We start from the raw sequence: 25,687 nt of genomic DNA on the forward strand, positions 1-25,687 counted from the left end.
CATCTTACAAAATCTATGTGTTTTAAGCTACAGAAAGGTTTGCAGTTATATATATATACATGAACAATTTGAGCTCTGGGGAAATGCAAAAATGCTGCTAGTTTCAGAAAGGAACTTTGAGAGGTCCTTGCAGTGTATTAGAGCTCAAAGCTGTTTAAGAACTGGTTTCGAGTGATCAAGAGAAACATCTCCCTTTCCTTCATAAGCTCCAGAATCACAGAGGAAACAAAAGGTGACCTCAAGTTAAAAGGCTACCTCCTCCTTCACAATTTTTGGAAATAAATTGCTGTAAAAAGGCAAGAAGTTAATGACAATTATATACTATAACTGTATTATAACTACAATGATAACTATACTGCTTTCAAGAATAAAAACTGAGTAGTTCAACCTTTGGAGTAAACCACTGCATTAGCAGTTACACTGGCAGGGACTTTTCCCTGATGTGTTCCTTGGAGATGGAGTTCACACCAAGAACTGAAAATTTCTTTTTTGGATTCCTTAGTATTGATTAGTATGTAAAGATGGAATTTGTCCATTGAACTGTGTCATGGTCATAGGAGGATGTTCAACCCAGCAGTCTAATAATCAAAAAAGTAACAAAATTCTTTAACTAGAAATGCTTTTTCAGCAGATCAACCAAGTAATATTAATAAACACAGTAGCACACTCCATATAAAACCAGAACTTTGACGCACCTTGTCAATTTTTGTACTTCTGAAGATTAAAATCACTATACATTATATAATTATGTAAATAAATAGGAATACTTTTTCTCCTATGTAAATAATGGATGGGATTAAAAAGCGTAATAATTTTATAACTGCTATTAAAACCAAATGATTTGTAAATTTTGAAATTATTTGAGGTTTTTCTTGCTTATTTTCTCCCTGTGTCATCCAACAGGCACTGAAAAATCTTCAAAATACTGCTAGTTTCAACATGTCTATTATACAAAATCTTTTAATTATTTGCACTTACAAAATATTTACATTACGCATGCCTTCAGGCACATTATATGTAAGGACTGTACAGATCAAAGGGTTGAGCTATTTTCGTGTTATTTACTAATGACCAAACCTGCTGTTTGAGCAAAACTTGAATAGACTGAATTAAATCAAGGACAGAACAAATGGGAACCTTCAACAATTGCTTTATAAATAGAGATGCCCATTTTATACTTTACTAAGCATAAATACAAGTTACCTACACAGCACTCATAACAGATTTCCATATTTAATTACCCCTAACTTAACATGGATTTTTCAAAGCTGGCCTCAGAATTTAATCACACATCATTTATTAGCATTAAATTGAAGATATATAGCAGACTGGAGGCAGACCTGTATACCAAAGTGCCTCTTCCTATTTTTGGCTCAAAAATTATTCAGTTGTCTTTAGATTCTGAAATCTCTTAAATACTGAATATTTAAGTTTGTGAAAGGGGAAAAAAATATTGATGAGACACAAAAGGATAATTAAAACTAAGGATTTCAAGTATACACATTTTTTATTCTGCAAATGATTTGCACTATTGCTTGTAAGCCATAATCTAGAATTTCAGCAAACAGCATTTTAGAAATTTAGCTAGTGCTCCAACATGTTGAAGACCACCCTTCCAGTTGTAAATAAACATCCTTTTCATTTATTCACTTCATTTACGATCTGAAGTGTTGACAAAGGCTGCTGAGCGAGTGGTTTAGCATCTCTTTCACAGTATGCTGTGAAAGATACTCAATCATGTTAATGTTCAACTAATTCCTTAAGTGGAAAGCAGCAAGGGGAATACCACATTGCTAAATAAACCGTACTTTGGAAAGTCTGGACATTCCCAAATATCTAGTTTGTCCTGATAACAATTGTAATCACAAGAAGGGAGAAGACATTAAAAAAAAAAAAAAAAGCAAATAACAAACCACAAAAAAACATTAGGCACAGGGAGAGGTTCTCAATTTTAAAATTTCTTGTATTCAAATATTATTAGCCATGGAATTTTTCAGCCCAGTTTCCTGAGGAAATCACCCAATTAACCACAACCAAGCCACAGCTGAAGAAGGTTAGCTGCCAGTGTGGAACAATGTTCACCCTGGGCTAGGCTTCCCGAATTTATTTTTCACTTCTGTTAATGCTGGAGTAGGAACATCTTTCAATATTGGCCCCTCAGACAGTGTTTACATGCTGCTTTGCTGAGACACAGCTTATGAACTACTGCCACAGACAACATTGGTTGGTCAGTCATTGGCAGGTGACATTGGCAATGTTCATACTTATGCCTCGAAAAACCTTTCGTAAGAAGATTTAGAGAAAATGTAAATAGCAAGAAAATATATATCTCTGCTTTTTTTTTTTTTTTTAAACCACAAAGCATTCAGATGCATAGAAGCACAGTAATTCTTTCCTATGTCTATTTAGTTATTTAGCTGTGATAGAGATTAAATAATTAAAGTCATGGAAGAACTGTCTTAAACCAATTAAGAAATTAACTGCCAGAATAGAAAAATCTTTAAATGAAAGAAGAGCATTTATACAGAATGTAATCCAATTACCATTTCCATGGTTTTCAGTAACACCTTCACACCTGCAAATGGCAGTGCTAACTTTAATACCCAACATGGCCATGCCTAAATACTGCTTAAGTGCTAAACATTGCTCAAGCCCCTGAAAAAATGAGTTAAGTGTGGAAAAAGAAGTCACCCTCTTAGGACCACCTAGTTCTGGAACAATGAAGTACTTGGAACTGGCAATGTCTCCTGCACATTCTCAAGTACCCAGGAAATTACTTCAGAGAAGCTGAAGAAAGCACTGCTGAATAACGCATAGCTAAGGATCAAGTCTTGTGTACACCCCTGACCATAAAAACTGGCACTAGTCTCACCAAATACAATAGCCTGTCAAGTGGGGTTCTCTCTGAGTGACAGACCTGGGTTACATCTCCTGCAACCAAGGTCATTCCAACTCACAGGAGCTGAGCTGTGATCCTCTGATATATCTACCTTGTAATTACCATGGAATCATAGATTCATTTAGGTTGGAAAAGACCTCTAAGATCATCAAGTCCAACCATAAACCCAGCAATGCCAAATCCACCAGAAGACCATGTCCCTAAATGCCACATCTACATATCTACCACTAGAGCAGATTTCCTGCCTATTATGGCTTCATGGCTAAAAGGGGAAAACGAGGCTTACACTGGTACTCCTGACCCTTACTTTTCATAACATTTATGCATTTTACATTGTCAAGCCAATATGTAGAAAAACAGACATGTTCACTGAACAGGCATCAGAATGTCTGTGTGTATCCTTGTCTCACACATGCTCTTCCATCTGGGCACCCTAACTTCTGTGAAGCTCCCCAGTCAACTTGTGAGTTTTCTTAAACAACCTTTTAGCAGTCCAATGAACAAAATGCATAACTCCAGCTCAGTGAGTCACTCTGCAGGGGCGAGACACCTAAAAATCTCTGGATCACACCCTCCCTGCTTTGTTATGATTACAAAATCCAGATACATACTTTTCTAGTGACTGATACCACTCTTAATTTTTTTAACAATGAGGTGTAGTAAGGAGTATGATGATAAAAGTAAGCAACAGAGAGTGTCAGAGATATTTTTCTGCATTTTGATTTAAACACAGACTATAGAAATACTAATCAATCTTTTTCAAAGTAAGTTTTAGAATGTTTTTGACACAAAATATTTGAACATATATCTGGTTATTTAAAAACACAGTATATTTTCTACTCAGTTGTGCATATAATATCTAAAATACATAACATGAGGGTATTTCAAGGGGTTAAGCGGAAGGAAATTAGTAAGTTCATACAAATATAAGCAGGGAGAGGCGCCATTGCTACCTATATTCAAATGAGTTCAACAGGCAAGCTGCTTTCATAGCTGTTTGATCTTTTTGTGGCAATACTGTATTCGCCTTTCTGTGACTTTCCCAACCCTAGAAGCTCTTCCCCCACACCTTTACACTCACTCGTGTATCCACAGGGGGCTCCTAGAATGCCTTTGCACTCACTTGTGTGTCCACAGGGGACTCCTCTAGAATGACAAGAATGGGAGTTTTCATGTAACTGTTCATTTGGTGGCAGAATGTTAAAATGGCACTTGCTAGACTCCACCAGCCATATGTGCAAAAGCAAAGCCAATTGCTTTTGCAAAGCCAACTGTATTCAGATGCTTATAGACCAGTTCTCTTCCTAAGGTGCGCCATTAATGAACTGGAAATAATTCTATTCAGATCAATGGATAAAAGGTTGTCCCAAACCTGTTAAGTGCTAATGCAGAACTACTTTTTCTACAATATTTTTCTTTTTCAGCTGAAAAGAGAAACCGTTCTCTAGTTCTGCCAAGTTATTCACATCTATTTCCTGAATCAGACAAATTTAAGATATGTAGTCTTAACAGGGCTGAGAAAATGATGAGTCACACCATTCTTTCCCACCATCCAGACCTTGGGAAAACTGGGAAGCTACTTAAGACTATATGCCAACTTCATTTCATATGACCTCAGGCCAACTGCTATTATCCTCTACCCCTTGCAGCTCTTCTTGACAGACGTAGCTGGCTGCTCCAGCCAAAGTGCTACTGTTGCATTTGGTAAGGAGCACCCAAACTCCTGCTGAGTTTGGTTCGTGTGTATCAGTTGAAACCAAGATGAATGTGATAAGAACTGTAAACTGATAGAGAGTTTGCCTTGCAAATCTATGCAATTCAGGTATTTTGCAATTACATTCAGTAAACTACAAAAAAGTCTTTTTAATGTGTAAATTAAAATATTTATTTTCAATCTTCTATAATGATACCATTGCAAAATATTTGGCTGTTCTAAAAATATAAGCTCTGGTTCTTTAAAAATGTGATCTGATCCATAATAAATTTTGTCCACTCTTTAATCTCACTTGACAATCAGGGATTCAGGCAGTTTCCATGCATCCTAAACTTGTTCTGGATGACAGCCAGTTTGTTTAGTTCCCAAGTACTGGGAAGTGAAGTTACCAAGAGACAGGTAATTATACACGAATGTTGCCTCTGGAACTCATGTTAAAAGCGTCTGAATAAATATTTACTGATAATAATCCATCAGGTGGCATTCTAGTTCAGCAAAAGAGCCAGGAGATTTAAAGGACAGAAGTGTTTCAGCTGGAAGAAAGGATAAGAGTTTTAAAAACTTCTATACTTTGAAAGAAATCTTCCTATAAAAACAGAATCAGAGATTATTAGGATCTCCAGAGGTCCTGCACTTAGCAGTCTTTTTAGGACATGTGTACTGGCAAGAGAGATTTTCTTTCCTACTTCTTGTAAAATTCCATAGTGAACATCCAGGATTGATACTGAAATTTTTCATCTTTCTATCTATAGAGTGATAAAGGCCAATAATTTCTTGTCCTGTAAGAAAGGCACTGAGATCCAATTTTTGTGCAACCAAAACAGAAATTAGCAGACAACCAGACTTCAGTTGACTCAACAAAACCTCACACAAACTTCAAAGACGAAGTTGTCTTTTTTTTTTCCCCTACTGGGTATTTACAGAATTCTAGCTTAGATCCAAAGGCATTTTTAAGTAATTTAAAAGGGAAGGCAACATAAGATACAAAACTATCTTTGCAGGGAGGACAAGCTCCTCACACTATATGGAGGTGGATGATCTGTCTTCCTCAGGGAATGAAAAGACATTCTCTTAGATAAAATACTTAATTAAAGATTTTTTTTCTAAAGATCTATTTCAGAGGTCTTGCTTGTTTGCCAAATTCATGCAAAAAAAAAAATCCACTATATTAAACAGTCTTTTGAATTATAATGAAAATATATACCAAGCAATCTTCTTTAATCTTGGACTTTCAAGCACCAGTAAAGGAAAGGAAATAAGACTTGTTATAGAAATTCTGTACTGGATCTTTGATTCTTACCATCTGCTACAAATTATATTTTGTTTGGGTTGGAAGAACTACTACACTGGCAAAATGAATTAAAATAAATAAAATCATCTAGGAAAGTGAAAACAGCTATTTTGATACTTGGCATACACCAGAACCCATGTATAAGATGAAAATGTCCTCCTATATCATTCTTAGTATGAAGCAAAAAATATTAAGTGGATTTTTAGTCTTTCATGCACAGAAACTTTGCTAGATAATAAACTGCATTATTAATCTGAAGAATTTTCAGTTCATGCTCAAGCCTGTTGAAAGCAAACATCAGGAAAAAAATACTTATACAAAATTACAAGGAGTTTAGGTGCTTTTCTTTCTTTTTCTTTCTTTTGAATTCTTTTATATTTTTTTATGTAAGCAGGGAATGATTTTTGAAATTTAAATCACAGAATTGTCAACTTGGTTTTAAACCAAAGACATTCTCAGAAAGACACTGTTCTGTTTCTGGACTCCAAATTTTTTTGATAACATCCCTGACAGGCTGTTAGACCTGCTTGATATGAGACCTCGTAATTGCTGAACACAGACTGAAACTAGATGCCAGTATAGTTGAGACTGTGTTTCAAGCTCCTACCTTAACTGTATTACATTTTTATAATTACAACCTTAGCTGTGATTAAAGAACACTGTTTGGAGCTCTTTGATATGCCAACACCAGTATAAGCTTTGACAGTGCTAAAGGATGACAATTTTTCACATCAGTATTGTACTACATATTGTAACACTTTTCATTTCCTCACTTTTTATAGTTGCTGTCTACATTAGTGGTCTACAAGAAGACTCAGAATAAGGTGAAGAAATAGAGTTTGTGTTAATGATATGGTTTTTATCATGATAAAGATCATGGGATCCAGCCCCAGAAGCTCTCCTCAGTCCCTCTCTCATTGAGAAGGTCTCATGACCAACATCAGGCAAATGTGGTCCTCTGCAGTCCATTCAGAATGGCTTTGGCATCATCTGCTACTAAAGGCAAATTATATTAGTAACCTGAATTCCAACATAAAGGGATAGGTCTAGCCAGTCCTCCTTGCCAGACATTCAGAAGATTGGTATTCTTGGAGCACAAATCTCTTCAGTAACTTTATCTGCCTCATGCCACAGCAGGTATCAGTTTTCAAAGACACTGGGACTTCAGGTGACTGCTGGGATAGGTAGGGTCCAGATAACATTTTTTTGTATCCCACTCCTTTGATAAGATAACTTTTTAATAGGACTGGATAACTGTGGTAGGAATAGAGTATAAGAAATGTGTAAAAAGCAGCTTCACCCCCAAAGAGCTGCAGCCAGGCCACTTATCCAAGATCAGAAACAGGCTTGACTCACAGCTGTATCCAATAAGGAAGAACAGTCCTATAAGACAGGGAGAACTGGAACCTAGAGTCGGTTGTTGTCTGGGTTTTGAAGAAGAAGGAGCAGTGTTGAGAAGAACTACCCATGAGACATGACTGAGAAGGTATGGGACTCTTGCAATAAGATAACAACACTTTTACATTGAGAACACAACAGATAACCAAATAGAAAGAGTAGAGTGAAGTAGGATTGGAGGGAATATTCACAGAATCATTCAGGTTGGAAAATACCTCTAAGATCAAGTCCAAATCATGTCTCTAAGCATCACATCTATACATCTTTAAAATACTACCAGGGCTGATAACTCAACCACTTCCCTGGGTAACCTGTGCCAGTGCTTGGCCCCCATTTTGGTGAAGAAATTTTTCCTAATATACCAATCTAAATTCTCCACCGCACACTTGGGGCCGTTTCCTCTTGTTCTATTGCTCGTTACTATGGAGAAGAGATCACTTCACATCTGGCTGCAAACTCCCTTCAGGTCACTGTAGAGAGCTTATCACTCTCCTGAGCTTCCTTTTCTACAGGCAAAACAGCTGCCCAGCTCCCTCAGCTGTTTTTGTTAAGACGTGTGCTCCAGTCTCTTCACCAGCTCTGCTGCCCTTCTCTGGACACACTCCAGCACCTCATTGTTTTCCTCGTAGTGTGGTGTTCAGAACTGAACAGAGGATCTGAAGTGAATCTTGGGAAATTATCCCAGATCCTCACTGTTCTGATGATTAAAAGCCTGGTCCAGTGTAAGTGACAGTGGTTTAAATCAATACATTCTCACAGAAACACTGCTCCTTGGTTTGTGCATTTATACTCCCATCTTTCTGGTGTGTTGTCTTCACGTACTTATAAAAATCAACCCTAATATTTCAGTCTTTGCCATGCATAATTAAAAAGTCCATTTGACTTTCATTGCTTCATGAGAAAAAAGCAACATAAACTTTCCCATATCTCATGGAAATAAACCAAATTTTCTCTCTTACCTCTTCTCAGATTACAAATTTTGTTTATTTGCTTTCTACAGTACCTTAGTTTCACAGACTCTCCTCTCCAAAAAGTGTAAATATAGGGTTGCCCTAAACAAGCATTGTTACAGCTGTCACAATGGGTGCAGCATCCAACCAGGTGGTTGCTTCTAAAGTGAAGACAAACAAACTAACACTAAGTCATGCAACCTTTAAAGGGGATCTCTCCTCAATAGTCAGAGCAATTTCTCCAATTGGTAAGTAACTGTTGACATAAAAAGTATACCCAATCTACTTTTCACAAAAGCTGGCTTCTTTGGATATATTCCAGACAGCAGCACCTGCATCAACTTAAAAAGGTTTGTAACAGGAAATAAAAAGTTTTCACTTTGATCCCCCAAAAACCCCAGCTGAGAACTTTCCAAATTATTATGTAACATGTATGTTGGTATGGAAAGTGATTTTGTATTTTGAAGAGTGTTGTGGTTTAACCCCAGAAAGCAACTAAGCACTACACAGCTGCTCATTCACTCTTCCTCCCCAGTGGGATCTGGGAGAGAATCGGAGGAATAAAAGTGAGAAAACCCATAGGTTGAGAAGAAGACAGTTTAAGGGGACATAAAAAGAATAAAATAATAAGGGTAACAATAGTAACAAAATAATTAGAATATACAAAACTAGTAGTGCATAATTCAAATGCTCACCACCTGCTGATCTGCCAGTTCCCAAGCAGCAGTGGCCCTCAGCCAGCTTTCCCCCCATTTATATGGTGAGCATGATGCTATATGCCATAGAATAGCCCTCTGGCCAGTTTGGGTCATCTGTCCTGGCCACATCCCCTCCCAGATTCTTGTGCCCCTCCAGCCTTCTCACTGGCAGGGCATGAGGAGCTGAGAAGTCTTTGACTTAGGGCAAGCTCTACTCAGCAACAACTAAAAACCTGAGCATGTCATCAACATTATTCTCATACTAAATCCAAAATACAACGCTATACCAGCTATTAGGAAGAAAATTACCTCAATCCCTACTCAAACCAGGAGAAAGAGATTTAAAAAAATAAAACTACGAACCAATCAGAAAGTTCGCCAGGCCTGTGGTGAAAGTTTTCAACGCCAACTACAAGACTGATGAAAGAAGGTTATTCTGCTTTACAGCTGCATTAAATCTTGGATCTTTTGGGAAATAAATAAGAGATATTTTAGGTTTCTTTCTATCATCAGTAGTGACACCTAAAATTTTAAACATAAGCAATAAAAACTGTTATTTATTCTTTCAGAATTCAAAAGATGCTTTTATAAGCATTATTCTAAACCTAAATTATTACCTTGGGGCATGTATCAAGGATGAAAAGTATTTTGAACACAGTGATCTCCTGTAGCATGAGGGAGTGCCATTACACAACTCAGCTGCAGAAATGGGCAAGGTTATGGTCTTCCATAGTGAAGCCTGCGTTTCTGCTCCTTTTCACTATTTTTCATCACAAAATTTACTTTATCCCACATAATGTCTATCAATGATGTGCCATTCATGATTTAGAAACATGACTTTATAGATTAAATACTATGTTTTACAAGCACCTTGTACACTGTGCCATAAGAGAATGAATGAGGAAAATTCGATGAAACAGTGCCTTGTTTGCCAGAAACACTTTGAGATTTAAATAAAATACATAATCCTTTCCACATTATGTTCTGTCTGTTTTGAACAAAACATGTTGTTAGGCAATGAAGTCAGCTTCTGGTCCCATAAACAGCCCCTGTAGACATTTTAACAATTATCCATAGTCAATTTTTACAAAAACTGCCAAAGGTTTTGGTATGATACTTTGGTAGGGGAAAAGATTAGAAGCATTTACAGACAAGCTGCTTAAGAGCTAGCCAGTGTACTAAAAAAACAAAAAAGTGAAAAATGAAACCTGCATCTCCTGTCCTTGGTGTTAAGTTTTCATCTTCCTTCCTTCCATCATGAGATACAAGAAAACCTCTGAGGACTTCCAACATATTGAACATCTTTGTCACAACAAAAATTCTGTTCTTCGTACAGAGCATTTCTTGGCACCGTAGTTACCTGACCATTAGCCAGCTTAATGTCTGTCAAGGTATTTCCCTGGAAATATGTGTAAGTTTAAACCTTACCATTCAAAAACTTGGAGCTCATGATTCTGTATTTGTCAATAACCAAACAAATTTTCATTGAGCTGATCACAAAAACACTGCTAGGCTTCCACTTCCCCTAGAACTATACATTTCTGAAGTTTCACTAAATCTTGAATATGTACTTCTTATCAGTTTACCTGAGAAACTAAGCTGCACATACTAGTAGTGCTCCAAGAAATGTCTGTGAGATTCATACAAGCTTATCTTAGCTGTTTCCAAATAACACAGAGTAAGACAAAATCAGGCTTAAAACACTTTCTACTGGGAATAAAAAGCCCCACAGAATGCCATAACTTTTTCCAGATCCTGATTTCAACTCAGTTCTCTCATATGTAAGACAGCATTTTGCATCCTACATAAATTGAATTGGTTCCTATACATAAATTCCTATACATAAACTGAATGTCTTCCTATACATATACAAAACCAAAGTGAACAATTTAGCTTTAAGGAAATAATTTGTAAAATGATACATTACATTTATACTGTTATTAGAATATAAGAACATTAATAATGGATCTCTTTTTTTTGTGAAAAGAATATTTATCCAAAGCAATCGACCAATGTATGAGATTGTTCTCAAATGCCTTGAAGCACGTGAGACTGCAGACAAATCAGGTAAGAGACACATCAAATTAGAAACTAATCTTCAAAACATTTAAGTATGCTTGTAAGACAACGTAAGCACTGGGCAGCCAATAAGCCATTTACCTCAGCAAGCAGGAATTACAATCACATTATGCCTCGTCTTAAAGTAATTACATTAGTATATTAGTAAGAAAAATCAACTATATTTTTTTCAGGTTTTTGATCCAAACCAAAAGCATTTTCATATGCCAAAAATATTGGCATATGAAAAAAGATGTTAGTATTATTCTAACTACGTATTTTTACAGCAGAAAACAAGCATCAATTCCTTTTCCAAGGTGTACTAAAATGCATCATGTCATTGTTAATTCTAAAAATTCTTTCTGAAATTATTTCCTGGGGCATATGTTGCTGGGTTTTTTTGAGAAAGTAAATTGTAAGAATGGCCATTTGAAGAATTTCAACCTATGTGTAACATTTTTCCAGGAAAATGTAAGTTTAAGATGGCAAAAATGAGGCGGGACTGATCAAAATGCTTCCTTTAACACAAAAATCCAGCAACTGCATTACAGCATCACAAACTCAAGCGTATTTTTAATTCTTATGCACCTCTAAAATTTGACACACTTTTAAGTGCTTTTTCCTGCTAGCACTGAAGTGCTGTACAAGAGTATCTTTCAGGGATGGTGCATGGAAACTCCATTGGTTTTCAATGTCTAGAGCTGTGCAACAACTTTACATAAAATTTTGGCTTCTCACCATTGACAGTCACATGGTAAAAGAACAATCTTTCAGTATAAACATCTCAGCTGTCATTACTTTCACATGTAATTGAAGTTCAGCTACAATATATCTTAAAAGTGTTTTCCTTTCCTGTAAGCTAAAGGCTGAATTATTACAGATGGTAATTTTGGCAGATGGTTGTATATGAAACTGAGTTTATAATTAGGCCAAACCTGACTTGTACAATTAAGGCAATGAAGATTTGAAAAATAAGAAGTGTCAGATCAGCACATGATTAGTCTGGTGCCCACTGAAAACTGAAGAAACCTGATCATTCAGATTTACAGAATATATTGCCTATATGAAAATTTCTTCTGATTTGCATGAATTAGAAGATAAGAAACATTTCATGCACAGAGTGTAAACTGAAATAACCATGGTGTTTTACCTACTTAAGTGTATAATCCGTTTTTCTTCAGTCAAGGCTAATATGATGGTCTGAAGCCATCTAACAGCTCCCTGCTGCTGAGAGAGAGCTCCTTCTCTGCAGCTTCCCTCCCTCTGACATTCACCCGACCCCTAAGCAAGCCAGTAAATTCAAAGACAGTGACTAGCCAATTCAGCTGAGAGACAGAAAGTAATCCCCAAGGAATGAGTGGAGGAGGAGATGAGATGTGCAAGGATGAGATGACTAGGACTACCCCTTTCTGGATGTGACCTCTTGGGCTTGCTCTAACATATATCAAGCTGCATTTCAAGCCATATTATACCTAGTGTCAAAAACCTTCCCATACTGGTAATTTTGTGTTAAGGTGGCATTGCCAGTTTTAGCCTCTTCTCTTAAATATTTATTTATTCTTGTACCAAGAAAGGATCAGTAATGTCCAGCAATCGTTCTCTCTACTACTTCCTGCATATCATTCAGTAGTTTCTTGCAATCAACTTTCAGTCTCTTTTCATATGCAAATTGCTCCCTTATAATCCTTGTACCTATTTTAAGATCCCTATTTCTGTTATGCTCTTTTTTTTTATGGGAAAACCAGAACTTTTTTCAGGATGGCTGATGAGCGCTATCATAAAAGCACTCCCCTTTCAAATTTCTCTTTCTGCTCTTACTTCATCCTGGTATGCTGTCTGATTTGTTCTACTATTGGCACAATACAGGGATTTTTCATTCATTTTCCTGACCAAGCATTGCAACAAGAACATAAATAAGAGCTTGTAAGTAGCTTTCAGAAGTAATTGAAATGGCCGTTATTAATTCAGCTACAATTAGTTCAAAACATTCCTTCCAAAATGCATCCCCCTTGCTCTTCAACACAACAAACTCCACTTGCCATCATGCCATCTGTTCTCCCATCTCCTCTAAACCTTTACAAAGTTCCTCAGAATCTCTTTTAGTTTCAATTAACCTGAGTAATTTATGTAGCTGGCACATGTTGTCATCAATCTGTGAACCCTATTACCAGATTGAACTATATGAGGTTACTGACAATTAGAGAACATTACCTTTTAGGTTTTTGCCATGTTACAAATTAATGACTAGTTCCTACACTTTGCTTTCTGTCCTAATTAATTTTTTCCCCTCAAACTGTTAAGAGAGATACACTGTGGGGCTACTTAGGTTTTTTATTAGGTTTTTATTTTTTAAGAATCTTAATAAGCAATTTCCATTCTTTCTCCTTGTTCATCCATTTTGAAACACAAATATATTTCGTGCATTGAATGCATTTCTTTTACAGGAACTGGGCTTTTCTGTTCCTTTCATTGAACTCTATTAATACAGAGTTCCCATCTGCCTTCTACCAAGCAAATTAAATACAGCAAGATCTGCTAGCAATACAACAATAGAGGCAAGCTGGTAAGAGAAATTCTTTTCAACTCTGGACATATTCATTAGTTTTAAAGACAACAATTAAGAGTTAATGTGTTAAGAGGTACTACATATTCAAGAAAATGAAAAAAAACCACCATGTTCACCTACATCTATGTAGTTATAATCATCTTGTCTTTACCTGAAAATTAACCCAACTTACAATTTATGTCCTGCCCTTATCTTTACATCTGTTCACACAAACTGTATTTTTAATATCCTGGTGGTTTGTGGATGGGTTTAGAGGTTTTTTGGGGTTGTTTTTGTTTTTTGGTTTTTTTTTGTTTTCTTGTTTGTTTTTGGTTTTGATTGGGATTTGTATAGACTAACAACAACAAACTCCATCAAAGTGTTTCTGGTATTCCAGTGTTTCCCCACAATTTTGCTATGTGTCCAGGAAGAACAGGCACATTACTATGATATATACCAACATGCAAGTGCTGTCAGCTTACAGTTAAGAGACACAGGATAAATCCCAGCTAACTACATCATCACAATCAGAACTGTGACCACAGAATTAATATGAATGTCATTCACATGATATCTTGATGTTTTTGTTTGAGTTATGCTAACTAGAGAGAACTGTAAATATCTAATCTTAAACCTGAAGCTCTACTTGCAGCTTTCCTTAAAAAAAAACGACAGAAATTGCAGGGTAAACATTCCAAAAAGAAGTTAAGTCATTCAGCTTACACTGTGGAAACATACACATAACTGGACAGAAAAATATCTGAGGGAAAATAAGCTCCCTAAGTCGGTACAGTTTTGAAGAAATATAAATACCTATTAGATACAAATGCCTATAAAACATGACTCTTACACCAGAAACACAGTATTAGGAATTTAGTTAAATAACTGAGATTGAATATGAGGTATTCTCACAGCATCTGCAACAAGACAACAAAACACAACACTTTGAAAAAACAGCTATTTTACCTTACGTTTACTGAAAATTTTAGCAGAGGTTACTCATTAAGAAATGGAATTGTAAATCTCATGTAGTGTGATACAGAGCTTTATATTTGGTCAAAAGTATTCATGTGAATTGGAAAGAATGGCAACTGTCAACAGTGAAATTATTCTGGTGCAAGTTCAACACCATCTTTGTTAGAGATGTGCTGATAGAAAACTCATACAAATATTGACACAATATAATATGGTTTCTTGGATTATTTTTACACCTAGTTTTCAAATGCTTCCTAGGATCATTCTTATTAAAGATGGCACATTAATTTGCCTGGCCTATTGGGAAATTTCTTTGGCTTCCATAATTAATCTCACAGAAAATATAACCCATTGTTGAGAAGATTAGTGTAAACATCCTCAGAGCATATACTTTTCAACATCTGCACTCTAAAATTCCAGTAAGACTAGTTATGCATTTTCATAATTGATACAATTTTTAGCAAGTTTACTTGAGTGACACTTATCACTTTTTACAGAAGAAAAAATCTTCCCAGTTTTACAGGAATTGCACCATTTACTTTGAAATAAGTAATGGAGTATGTATGTTAAGAAGATGACTCCTTCATAGCGAATAAAGCCAAAAAGAACATAATTGTTTGACAAATAGCACTGTGAACAGGTACTAATTGAACAGTAACTGAAATAGTGTTCTTGGATGCAACTGACTTGTTCCAATAGAAATAAACCAGATTTTAGTAGGCTAAAAGCAGATTAACTTCACATATGTCTCAGGCCATTTGCAAATGTCAACAACATTCTGTTACAGCGGGAAATGACCAACAGTACTGCAGAGAATCTGACCATTACTGGCAAATGTTTAGCTGATCCCTAAAACCTGCATGTGAGAAGACTGCATTTTTTTAATGCACTGAGGAGAACGATAAGATAGAAATTCACTTCAATTATTTGAAGAACTTATTAAACCAGAACTTTTTTAAAGTAAAATGAAAGCACCAAATCAGATATTTCTCACTTGGTTAGATAACAGAGCTCAGAGGCACAAGGCACAGGGGAAAGCAATACGAACTACTTCTAAAAGGGTTTCATTTGGTCTCAATAAGTATCTGACCATTAAAAGAAAAAAAAAAGGGGGGGGGGAGGAATTTCTTAATGAATTAAGAAAATTACTGAGAAAAAAAGTATTGTCACCTCTAGAAATGGCAGATCAGTATTTCAGAGGGCTCTTCCTAACTGTAATAATAGCTTGCAAGCATTGTAAAACAAAAAAACCCAACATATTCCACAGAACAATGGATTCATTCTATTCCTGTCCAAAGAGACACTTGGTTTCTACAGATGATACAAAATACAGTGACAACAGGTTATTCAGAGACCTAATATTTGACGTGGGCCCCCAAAAGGTAATGGGAAATAAAAATGCCAGAAAATATATAGAGAACATACACTGGAGATGAAGCTTAAGGTGTGTGGGAGCAAACAAGATGCTGATAGACACACCTTCAGTACTGTGGATACTGGAAGTGCAGAAGTTCTGTTGTCAGAGGCGGGGACACCAACTTAAACACAGTAGAGGGCAGGAAAATTGCACAAAGAAATGAAGGTACTTTTCTGTCTTAAGGGGAAGAGGTGATAAACTTGCTGTCATTTTCACATATGGCCTTGAGCTATGATGATAGGAAAAAAAAATCCAGAAGAAAATGGATGGAGTATTATGACCAGATTAGAGTCAATTTTTAAAAATAGCAAGTTTTTCACTGATTTTAGTAGCCTGAAACACTGGCTAGTATTACACTATTAATGGAACAAACACTGAAGAATACATCTAAACAGTTTGGAACAGACTACAATTATGGCCACAATTTTTAGAGAGTGCATGGCAAATCTAGGGCACATTCTTTGCCAGGGATTATAATACAGAAGATCAAAGCACCTTCAGTGACAGTATTTAAATTTACAGTTTATAAGAAAGGTTTGCATTTCCTAGAAAATAAAGCAATGCCCGTCAGAATCATTTAAACTGGTGTCAAATACAGCACTGGTAGTTTTTGCTGTTAGAATAGAAATGCAATCCACACATTGCTGAAGCAAGTAACTTGAAAAAGACACCAATTATGAATACTGGAGATACATTTTTTCCCTCCTTTTTATAATAACCACCAAAAAGCTCTGTTTATTCAGGAACGTGTTTTTTAATCCAAACGAAAGAGGGTGCCAAGCAGTGTTATACAAGCTTCCTAAATTCATTTGGCTGACTAATGCTCCTATTCCTGCATGCTTCAAAGTAGTAAAAGAAAAACAAATCTCAGGAAGAACTGACATTCAGATCTGTATCAGCTTAAAGACATAATGCATAATATTGTCTGCTTGCTATTTAATGCAAAAGACAAATTTTGCTGAGTTCACTTAATAATGAGCAAATGGAGGGTGGAAATTAGAGGGTTGGAACTCAGGACTTTTTTACAATAGACTATTAGCATGTTTAAATTTCAACCTCCCTAAATTTCTAAGCACTCCTTTTCATTTAGTGAATTATTTTGCATATATACAGCATATTATTAATTTAAATTTATCATGCCTGACTCCTTAGTGTCTTACTTCAGTTAGACCACAAAAGCCAGCACCTTGGTATCATACTCCCATTTTATACAATTATGAAATCTCCATAAACAGACAGGAATTTTTTTGGACCAACATGAAATGGTGGAAGAAACTTTCCTACACACTTTAGACCCTCCACATTACAGGCACTTTACAACATCAATTATATATTATTTTATATCAGTATTGTACACAAATTAATATTTAAAGCTTAAATACATTATATTAATTTCTTTTAAATGAAATTTTTATATCAGTGTAGTACATCACATTTTCAGAATGTGTTATATACACAGCATCAAGTTCATTCTTTTGTCCTGGAACAAGTCTTACAAAAAGAATTGCTGTATGCTTTGCACAGAGTTCATTTTGTGTTTTAAACAGAGATAGATTGCCAGGACATGCACAACTTGGTTTTACACTCAGACTGCCAGAATAACTTTTTTCCAAAAGTAATTAAGAGGTCATGTGTTACTAAACAGACCAAAGAATCCATCCAGTAATGATGTATCATGCTGCAAACATAAAAGGAAGACATACCTTGGTATGCTGCTACAAAGTAAATATAAGCTCATGAGAAAAGTTACAAAACAGTGCAATTCATTTAGGAGGAAAGACACTGGAAGGTTATCAGTATGAGTCCTCCTGACTACATCAAGTACAGAGATTCTAGCCATAGCAAATACAGAATTTAGGTCCACAATAAATACACTACATACACTTCACATATCTCTAAAGCCGTATTTAGGGTGCTTCTAAAAACTTCTCAAAGTATATCTAAAGAAGAGATGACAGAGCTAATTGGACTAAATTTATCCTTGGCCTTAACTGTCAGTGAACTGATGTCCCTGAAGCTGATGGCAGCAGAACAAATGAAAGGCAGAAGGCCTGCTAAATAAGACACTGGATAAGGGTTTATTGTCACTAAGACATTTAAGGTGATTGAAGCCAGGTTCAGTCACATGGGATTAGCCAAGCTACAAGAACAGATATGACAGACAGACTGATATTTTCAGACTCTGACTTGAAAATGCTTAAATCTTTCTGAATGGAAGTTCAGAGGGTGGCATGATTCGCAATCTGTGAATTAGGAGTTGTGGTCTGAAATACAGTCTCCCCCACATTCTTAGCTCATGTGTAAGCCACCCTCAATATTGAACAAATAAACCTTCAACAGAACAGCTTCAACAAGATAAACTAGATAGTCAGAAGCTTCCCAGAGACTTAGGATGCTAACCAAGAAAATATGTGAACGTGTGTCTCTCTCCCTCTAGTGCGTATGCTCACGTAAATTTTCTAGATTAGCTTTTCAGTCTGGATTGAATCAAAGTTGTTCACAAACTCAGTTAATTGCTATAGACCATGCATGCATCCTTTTGTGACAGCCCAGACTAAACCTGCATATTTTGCAGAGCATCAGTCTAAGCTGAAGAGTGTAGCCCACCGCCTGGCCCAGCTCCAAGGCTGCCAGGACACACCACCTCTCTCTGACTTCCCAGCTCTGCTGCCTAAAACCAGTGAAGCCAGTGAAGTTAGAAGAGGACTGAAATACCCATCTGGACTCCTAGAAATTTTTCACTTGAACATTAATAAATATATGTGAATGACTGTTATGCAGGTACCAGATCACAGGTGGGAGAAAGGTGGCTCTTGTGGCTTGGGCTAAATATGATCGTGAGGGTCCTAAACTCGATTTTCTCCACTAAGTAGGTTTTGCAGCAAAAGTGAAGAAAAAGAAAAATAACCAAGCATTCTTAAGCAGCAGTAAAATTTAGGGCTGGAGGTAAATGAAAGGTGACCTTTCAGAAGACCTGCTTGAGAGATCCTTCCAGGAGCACTGACCACTGTGAAGCAGGAGTTAGCTATTGGCCCTGCAACAGAAGAGCCTGCACTCAGTCCCCCAAGCCTGCACCACATGGTCTCACTTTTACTGCTGCTTCAAGTGGTGATGAAAACAGCTCTAAGCTAAGCATTTACCTCCCTACTTTGTAAAACAGTGTGCTCCACAGTATGGCTGCAAAGCAGTGAGAACCATAAGGGACTTCTTCAGGCAATACCTGCAGTGGTATCTTGCTGATGCTAGACCTGATGCTATTTTCACCTTGCACCCAAAAGTAGGTCTGCTCCACACAGCAACAATAATGGAAAAACACATATAGAGCAGAAAATTCCTAATTATATTTAAAATCATTACTGCATTCATCTACCTTGTATAATTTAAACCTGGTTTAAACAGAAACAGCAACCAATCATTCACCCAGTGGTTATTAGATGAGTGTAGGAAATCAGATGACAATTATTTTCTATACTAATATGATCCAAAGTGTTGATAAATCTGACCTCCTAAACTGGCTTTTATTCAGACATACAGTAGAATTAATGTCTTCATTATCATACTATCAATGACCTCTGATATTGTGCATGCTACCAGCTTTAATAGAATACAATATTTAACACCATTTTTGTTTTGTCATATTTTCATTCAGATACTACTAGATGTCTGATACTAATTACATTTGTCAATAAGTAAAACCATCCAGCAAAGAAATCTGTATTTCATGTGCTCCCTGCAGCCAGTTATTTTAGCATCGATAATATTTACGAAAAGTCAGTTTTGCAGGTTTACATATGACCGGGTAGGCAATACAAACATGGGCCAAACAACAAAATTAAAAGAGAAGTGCTACCCCTTGTCACTCACCTTACATTCATCCATCTCCTTTTCCCACAAACACATGGACAAAAACACAACCAACAAAAAACAAGCGGTTTTACAGTGTGTTTAAAAGGCTGACTAATCTCAGGTTTGGCACACCAAAGACCAGGGCGAGAACAAGCACTTTCGTTTTCATGTCAGCTCCCACAACACTCAAATGGAATTGCGTAGGGAGATTTTTCCTTCCTTTGCTTCTAATAAATGGGTGTTGTGTTTACATACTGCATACTGAGCATTGCCCATCTGAAGCCAAGGGCTTCATCTTGCCAACTCTTAACTTTCATACAATATGGTGATTACATGAGCCAGCATACCATTAAATCACATTACAAAACTTGGAGAATGGCACTGTCAGCTTGCAGAGCTGTACCTGAAGGACTGACATGCAGTGCATAAAGGAAAAAAAACAGATTTCAGTGCAATGGCAAAACTGGGTCAGGAGAAGACTGGGTTACTGGCCTCACTTTAAACAACAAAGCCAAGTGCCAAATAGTTCACAGAGATAAAAATTTGCAGGCGCATAATAAAAGCAGGTGAAGAAAAGAAATAAATAAAAAGATCACTAAACATTTCTTACAAAACACTCCCCCACCCCTGAATCTTTCAGGTCGTCTGCTGTTTATACTCCATACGACTCTTTATTCCAGGATGTTCTTTCCAGCTGCAGTACTTGCAAACTGGCTTCCCTTGAGCAGAGTCAAAACCAAGGGAACAGAGACCTTAGTCCATTGCTTAACATGAATAGCACAGCATCTTTCTGGCTACAGCCAGAAAAAAATTCTCTTTTTCTACTTAATGAGTAGCAGATCTATACCTGCCATGAGCTCCAAATATCTTCCACTTCCTAGTGTTCATTTTTTTGCAGAATGAGCAAGAAAGACTGATGATCAGAAGTCACCATTTCCCCTAAAATCAAGCTCACACCAAGGTATCAGGTATCTGATTTGCATTTCTGATTTAGCCTGATGATAAGAGACTAGAAGTGCCAATTTAAGTACTTTTTCCAGGTACCGGTCCGCGATAATTTCTACAGAGGCTTCCACTTTAATGACACAAACATACAGACAGGACAACATAAGATGGCAATTTAACTACCAACAATAATGCACACATTCAGAGGGAGAAAGCTGCACTGAAATCTAAGACACTTTCAATACTGACGTTTCTAAGAGGATGTGCATCTAACTTACTGCAGGAGATCAAGTGCCTGAAGCATGTATCTGTGATACCTTATCAGCCTTCAGAGCTACCCCATAGGTGACCCCTCTTTGCAACATATTTCTTAGTAACTTAATCCCATTTAGGTTGTCTTCAAATCACACAAAGAACAAGCAAATCAGAAAACTGCTACATGTTTTTGCAAGATCATATCACACTGGCACCACTAACCCTGTTTTATTCAAATTGTAAAAGGCTGTCCAGACACCAGTGACATTTTATTTGTTGGCATATTAGCATGCAAAAGGACATAAACTCACTTCTGATAATAGTTTTAATTACTAAGTATATAAGCCTACAAATCCTCTCATCCAGGTAATCCTCCAATAAGATTAATTCATGGAAATAGCCTCATTCAAAAAGGATTTGTATGACTGAACCCTAAATGCTTAATCACTTCTTTAAGGAAATCATGACTTACAAAGAAAAATCCAGGTGTTGGTATGTTTAAAACAGGGGGGTTATGCATCCATCAAACCACGGAGTTTCATAAACATCACTTCTAGGACTGACACTGTTGGGGAATGTGCTTCTGCAGTTCCTGTGGTTTCTCAGGGTAAGACTGATTTAAATAAACGGACCAACTTGCTCACATTGAGTCTAGCGCTCAACACGACTCTTCTTTCAGCACTTTCGTTGTACTGACGTATGACTCAGCTACTCCTTCAGCTGCACTAGTTATATATTATCACTGTGCAACATTACCTCAAAGATCAAAGTCCCTGATTTATTTTAAACAATATCCAGGCATGGATATGACTGTTTTGACTGTGTTCGCAAGGCTCAGCGAGTGTGTGGTTCTTGCTTTCTGTACTATGTCTGTTGCAGAATATTTTATTGTAAGAAATATTAACCATTTTCCCAGTTTTCCGATCTTGTTCTTTCCACTATGACAGTTACTAGTCTAGACAATAACTGAAGTAGCCACAGGAGAGCATATAGATTAAGATTTACTTTAATGTGTCAAGTTCCCTCATGTGCTTAAGTCCTCTTTCTTGTACCCACTTCATTTGCTCTCTCTCTTTGCACAGGGTCTTCACGGTTTTAATGGCAAGTCTTCTTGAAGTATGTCCTGCTCTGATTCCCTTGGAATGATTAATGATTTGGTATCACATTTGTTTGCTACTCCTTAAAATATAGGAAACAACCCTCTGGAGAACTAGGAGTCTGTCAGTGCCTCCAAAAAGCAGGAAGCATAACTGCTTGAAGGCTGACAGATGCTCCAACACCATGACAAGAAGCTGTTCCACAGGCTACAGCTTGTGAGCCCCTGAGTCAAGCCATATGGTCCTGAATGCCAAGACTGCCTGTCTTTCCCAGTTTACTGGGAGAGAAGGATTGTTCCTGCATTGCTCAGAATTTGCAAAAGTAGTCTGTTGACTTTTATAAGTGTACAGTTCAAATGTAATAAAATGTTTGACTGCTTCCACTCATAAATCCTCATTCGTAAACACATAAACATGGCTCTCAGACTTTAAGAGACCCTTCACAATTAATAATCTATTCAGCACATTTAAATAATTGTGTATACAGTTTCTGAAACATCTTTGTTCGAGGCATCTACAGTAATCGAATGTGAATAACAGCAATGGATATACATTGCTAAAATTCAGAGCCAATAATTTAAGAAAAAACCGCAGTGTACTTCAGCATCACAAAAATTAAGTCTCCAAATTTTAAGTTCTTAAACATGGGTACATTCTCCAGTGCTTTGGCCAGGTGAAATTTAAATATTTCAGAAAGTGAGTATTTCTAATTCCTCTCATCTCTTGAAAAATCATTTAACTACCCAAAATACTTCAGTAAGATCTTTTTTTTAAAATATGTTTTATGTCTTTTCCAGTGACTTCTGAAGTGTCTTCACTGGTGGGTAGGTGACCCAGCAATTGCCAAGAAACAGACGAAGGCAAAAAGTATCTCGCTTCTAACGCAGGAGGGGGAGGAGGGAAAAGCCCCCAGCGCAGAGGCAGCAGTGTGCGCGTCCATGCATTGTTCTCTCCCGGAGCAGTCCTGGCTCTCGCTGGGGTCTGCCCGGATAGAGGGTACCGGCACCTTGCGAAGTCCAGCCTTTAACTTTCTGCCGTTAGAGTTTCCTTGAGCCACTCCTTGGTACAATTTTCCACTCATGTCTGTCCCTTGCTTCCTTCTAAAAAACGCACAGCAGAGTGACTGAAATCTCTACAGAACCTGCAGAAATAATGGCAAGGGCCCCCGCAGCGGCACTGAGCGGCACTTCCCGGCGGGATGCGGGAGGACGAAGGGCGAAATGCCGGGGTTCCCACAGCACCCGCCCGGCGCCGCACGCTGGAGCGGCGTGCAGGGAGACACCGGGAACCGCAGCCACTGCACTGCTGCCCCCGATTATTTCATGTTCTCTCACTCGTCAGGGGAACACAGACAACTGATTTACTACGGCAATTTTTCCTAGTGCCTTCCGAGATCTCCCAAGGCTCGGCCGCTGGTCCGGCCGTTTGCTGCAACTTTTCCACGGGCTGCGGAACGCCGAGGGCGAGACCGGGCGGTATTTTTTTTTCACCCCCTCACCTCGCTCCCCCAACCCGTTCCCCGGCGGCAGCGGCTCCCACCCCCGGCGGGTACCCCCCACCTCTCGGGCAGCCCGGGAGCCGCCGCCCCCGCGGACGCGCCCTCCCCGCCCGGCGGCTGCCCCGGCCCGCGCCCCCTCCGCGCCGGCGGCCCCGGCCCCGCTCCGCCGGGAGCCGCGGGGCAGCCCCGCCCGCGGGCAGGTGGGCGCCTCCCGCCGCCGCCGCCCGGCCGCACTCACTTGTGCCTTCTTCATAAGGAACGGCAGCGCTGCAGTCCAGCCCAGCCGGCCGTGTGCAAACTCCCTTCAGCGGAACTGTAGCTCCAGCATAATGCAGCAGCCGATAGTCCACGCATTGGGGTTGCCCACGGCGAGCCCCGCGCTGCCTCCGCCCGTCCCGCCGCCGCTCCGCGCGTCCCGCTGCGCCCCCTCCCCACGGCCTGAGCGTCCGCGCTCACTGAAACCACCGCCGGCCCCCGGCCAGGTCTTTTATATCTCCGATCTGCCTCCAACAGCGGCGGCGGCGGCAGCCCAGGCAGGACACGCCTTTCCCCTCCCTCCCGCCCTCCCGGAGGACCGGGAGCCCAGGCAGACCCTGCGGGGCGGGGGAAACCCGAGTTAACTTGGGGCAAGTTGGAGGCAGGAACAAGCCGAGCCTGCCCCTCGCTAGCGCCGGAGGGGAGCGGGGCCGCGGGCGGGCCGCCGCGGGGAGCTGCGGGCGGGGATGCGGAGGGGGTGTGGGCATGCGGGGCGGGGGGCGCTGGGTACCGGCCCCGGGGGTGCGTGCAGAGGGCTCCTCCCGCCCGGGGCCGGGGCTCCCGCTGTGCCCGGGACAGGCGATGCCCAGCGGACCGTGGGGAGCGGGGCGGGGGGCTCCGGCCCTGCCCGCGGTGGGCTCTGGCAGCGTGCGAAGCGGCACGCCGCCGCGGCATTTGAGGTCAGCCGGGCTGCGGGCGCCGAGCCAAGTCCTTGGGTTGGGTCTCCCCATCCGTGCTGGCGAAAACGGGGGTGCCCCCCAGCTGAACCCGCCGCCGGGCGCCGACTCTGCCCGCGGCGGGGAGGGCAGCGGGCTCGGAGGCTGGCGGGGCTCCCAGCCGGTGCCCCGTGTTCCCAGCGGAGCAGCCGCTGCAGCGGCGCGCACAGCCGAGGTGGCAGCCCTGGGTTTGCCATTGCCATTTCAGTGCTGCTTTCCCATACTCGGTGAACGCCAAGTTAAGCACTGGGATAAGCATTTCATCTGGAGCTTAGAAACTCCTTTACCTGCTCCAGACACATAAAAAATTGTTGAGCAGTGCCTCCTAACGCTTCTTCAAAGGTGATCCTGCGGGTCTTTTCACATTCTGTTACAATTTACATCCCGTGTAAATAATGCATTGGTGTTGGGTGTGGAAAAGCGACTTGACTTACTGCTTGGAGTCTTCTGGCCAATCCATCACAGCAGTAGACGCAGAATTTGAGTCCTCTTTAGAGAAGGCAGCTCCCGAGGTTAATATGAATTTTTGCTGCAAATTAAATGGAATGTAGAGCAGTTTATGGAACTAGTATCTCCTGAAACGGCCATACTAGGTGAAAATTTAAAGAACATTAAAATGAAAAAAAGAATAGTCTGACCCAGTCAATGATCATTTCCTAAAGAAGATTAGGCATGCTCAGAGTGTACAATAAGAGATTTCATTAAAAAGTCAGTCTAATTTTCACCCAGAATTAATGATAAGTTTTGTAAAGGCTTGATTTCTGACAAAGTAAAGGTAAGCTGTTCAGGTACGGAAAGGTTTTGAACTCATCTCCAACTTTGCTATGTGTTTGGAGTTCATCAGATAAACATCTAATATAATTTTGCAGATAAAAATCTAACATCATTTTGCTTCTGCATCAAATCCAGAAAAATGGGTCAATAATTTTCTTTTACAGCATGACAGTACTGATGGATTAATTCCCTTTTTGTCAGGTTTTTTTTTTTTTTTGCATTTCATGATTATTACTGATCTGAATTTGTCAGACTTTGATATGCATATAGTAATAGTCTCTTCTTCTAAAGCAATAGAAAGGGAGGAAGCCTGTAACAACAAAAGAAATCAAGGACCTCATTCCCTAAAAGGGCAG

General features: G+C 39.1%; 1 protein-coding gene across 2 annotated transcripts in view; it reads right to left on the bottom strand.

Moving 5' to 3' along the window:
- The window catches only part of KITLG (KIT ligand), a 56,944-nt gene extending 32,750 nt beyond the window's left edge, over positions 1 to 24,194 (bottom strand). Inside the window, exon 1 of one of the 2 annotated variants that reach the window (XM_038153921.1) lies at positions 23,825 to 24,194. In XM_038153921.1, the coding sequence (XP_038009849.1) occupies positions 23,825 to 23,839 (15 nt within the window). In that variant the 5' untranslated portion in view covers positions 23,840 to 24,194. The remainder of the gene's footprint in view (positions 1 to 23,824) is intronic. The other variant, XM_038153920.1, reaches the window with a different exon arrangement.
- Between the last annotated feature and the right edge of the window lie 1,493 nt (positions 24,195 to 25,687).

The sequence above is a fragment of the Motacilla alba genome, chromosome 1A (assembly GCF_015832195.1).
Source record: "Motacilla alba alba isolate MOTALB_02 chromosome 1A, Motacilla_alba_V1.0_pri, whole genome shotgun sequence".
Taxonomy (NCBI): Eukaryota; Metazoa; Chordata; class Aves; order Passeriformes; family Motacillidae; genus Motacilla; species Motacilla alba.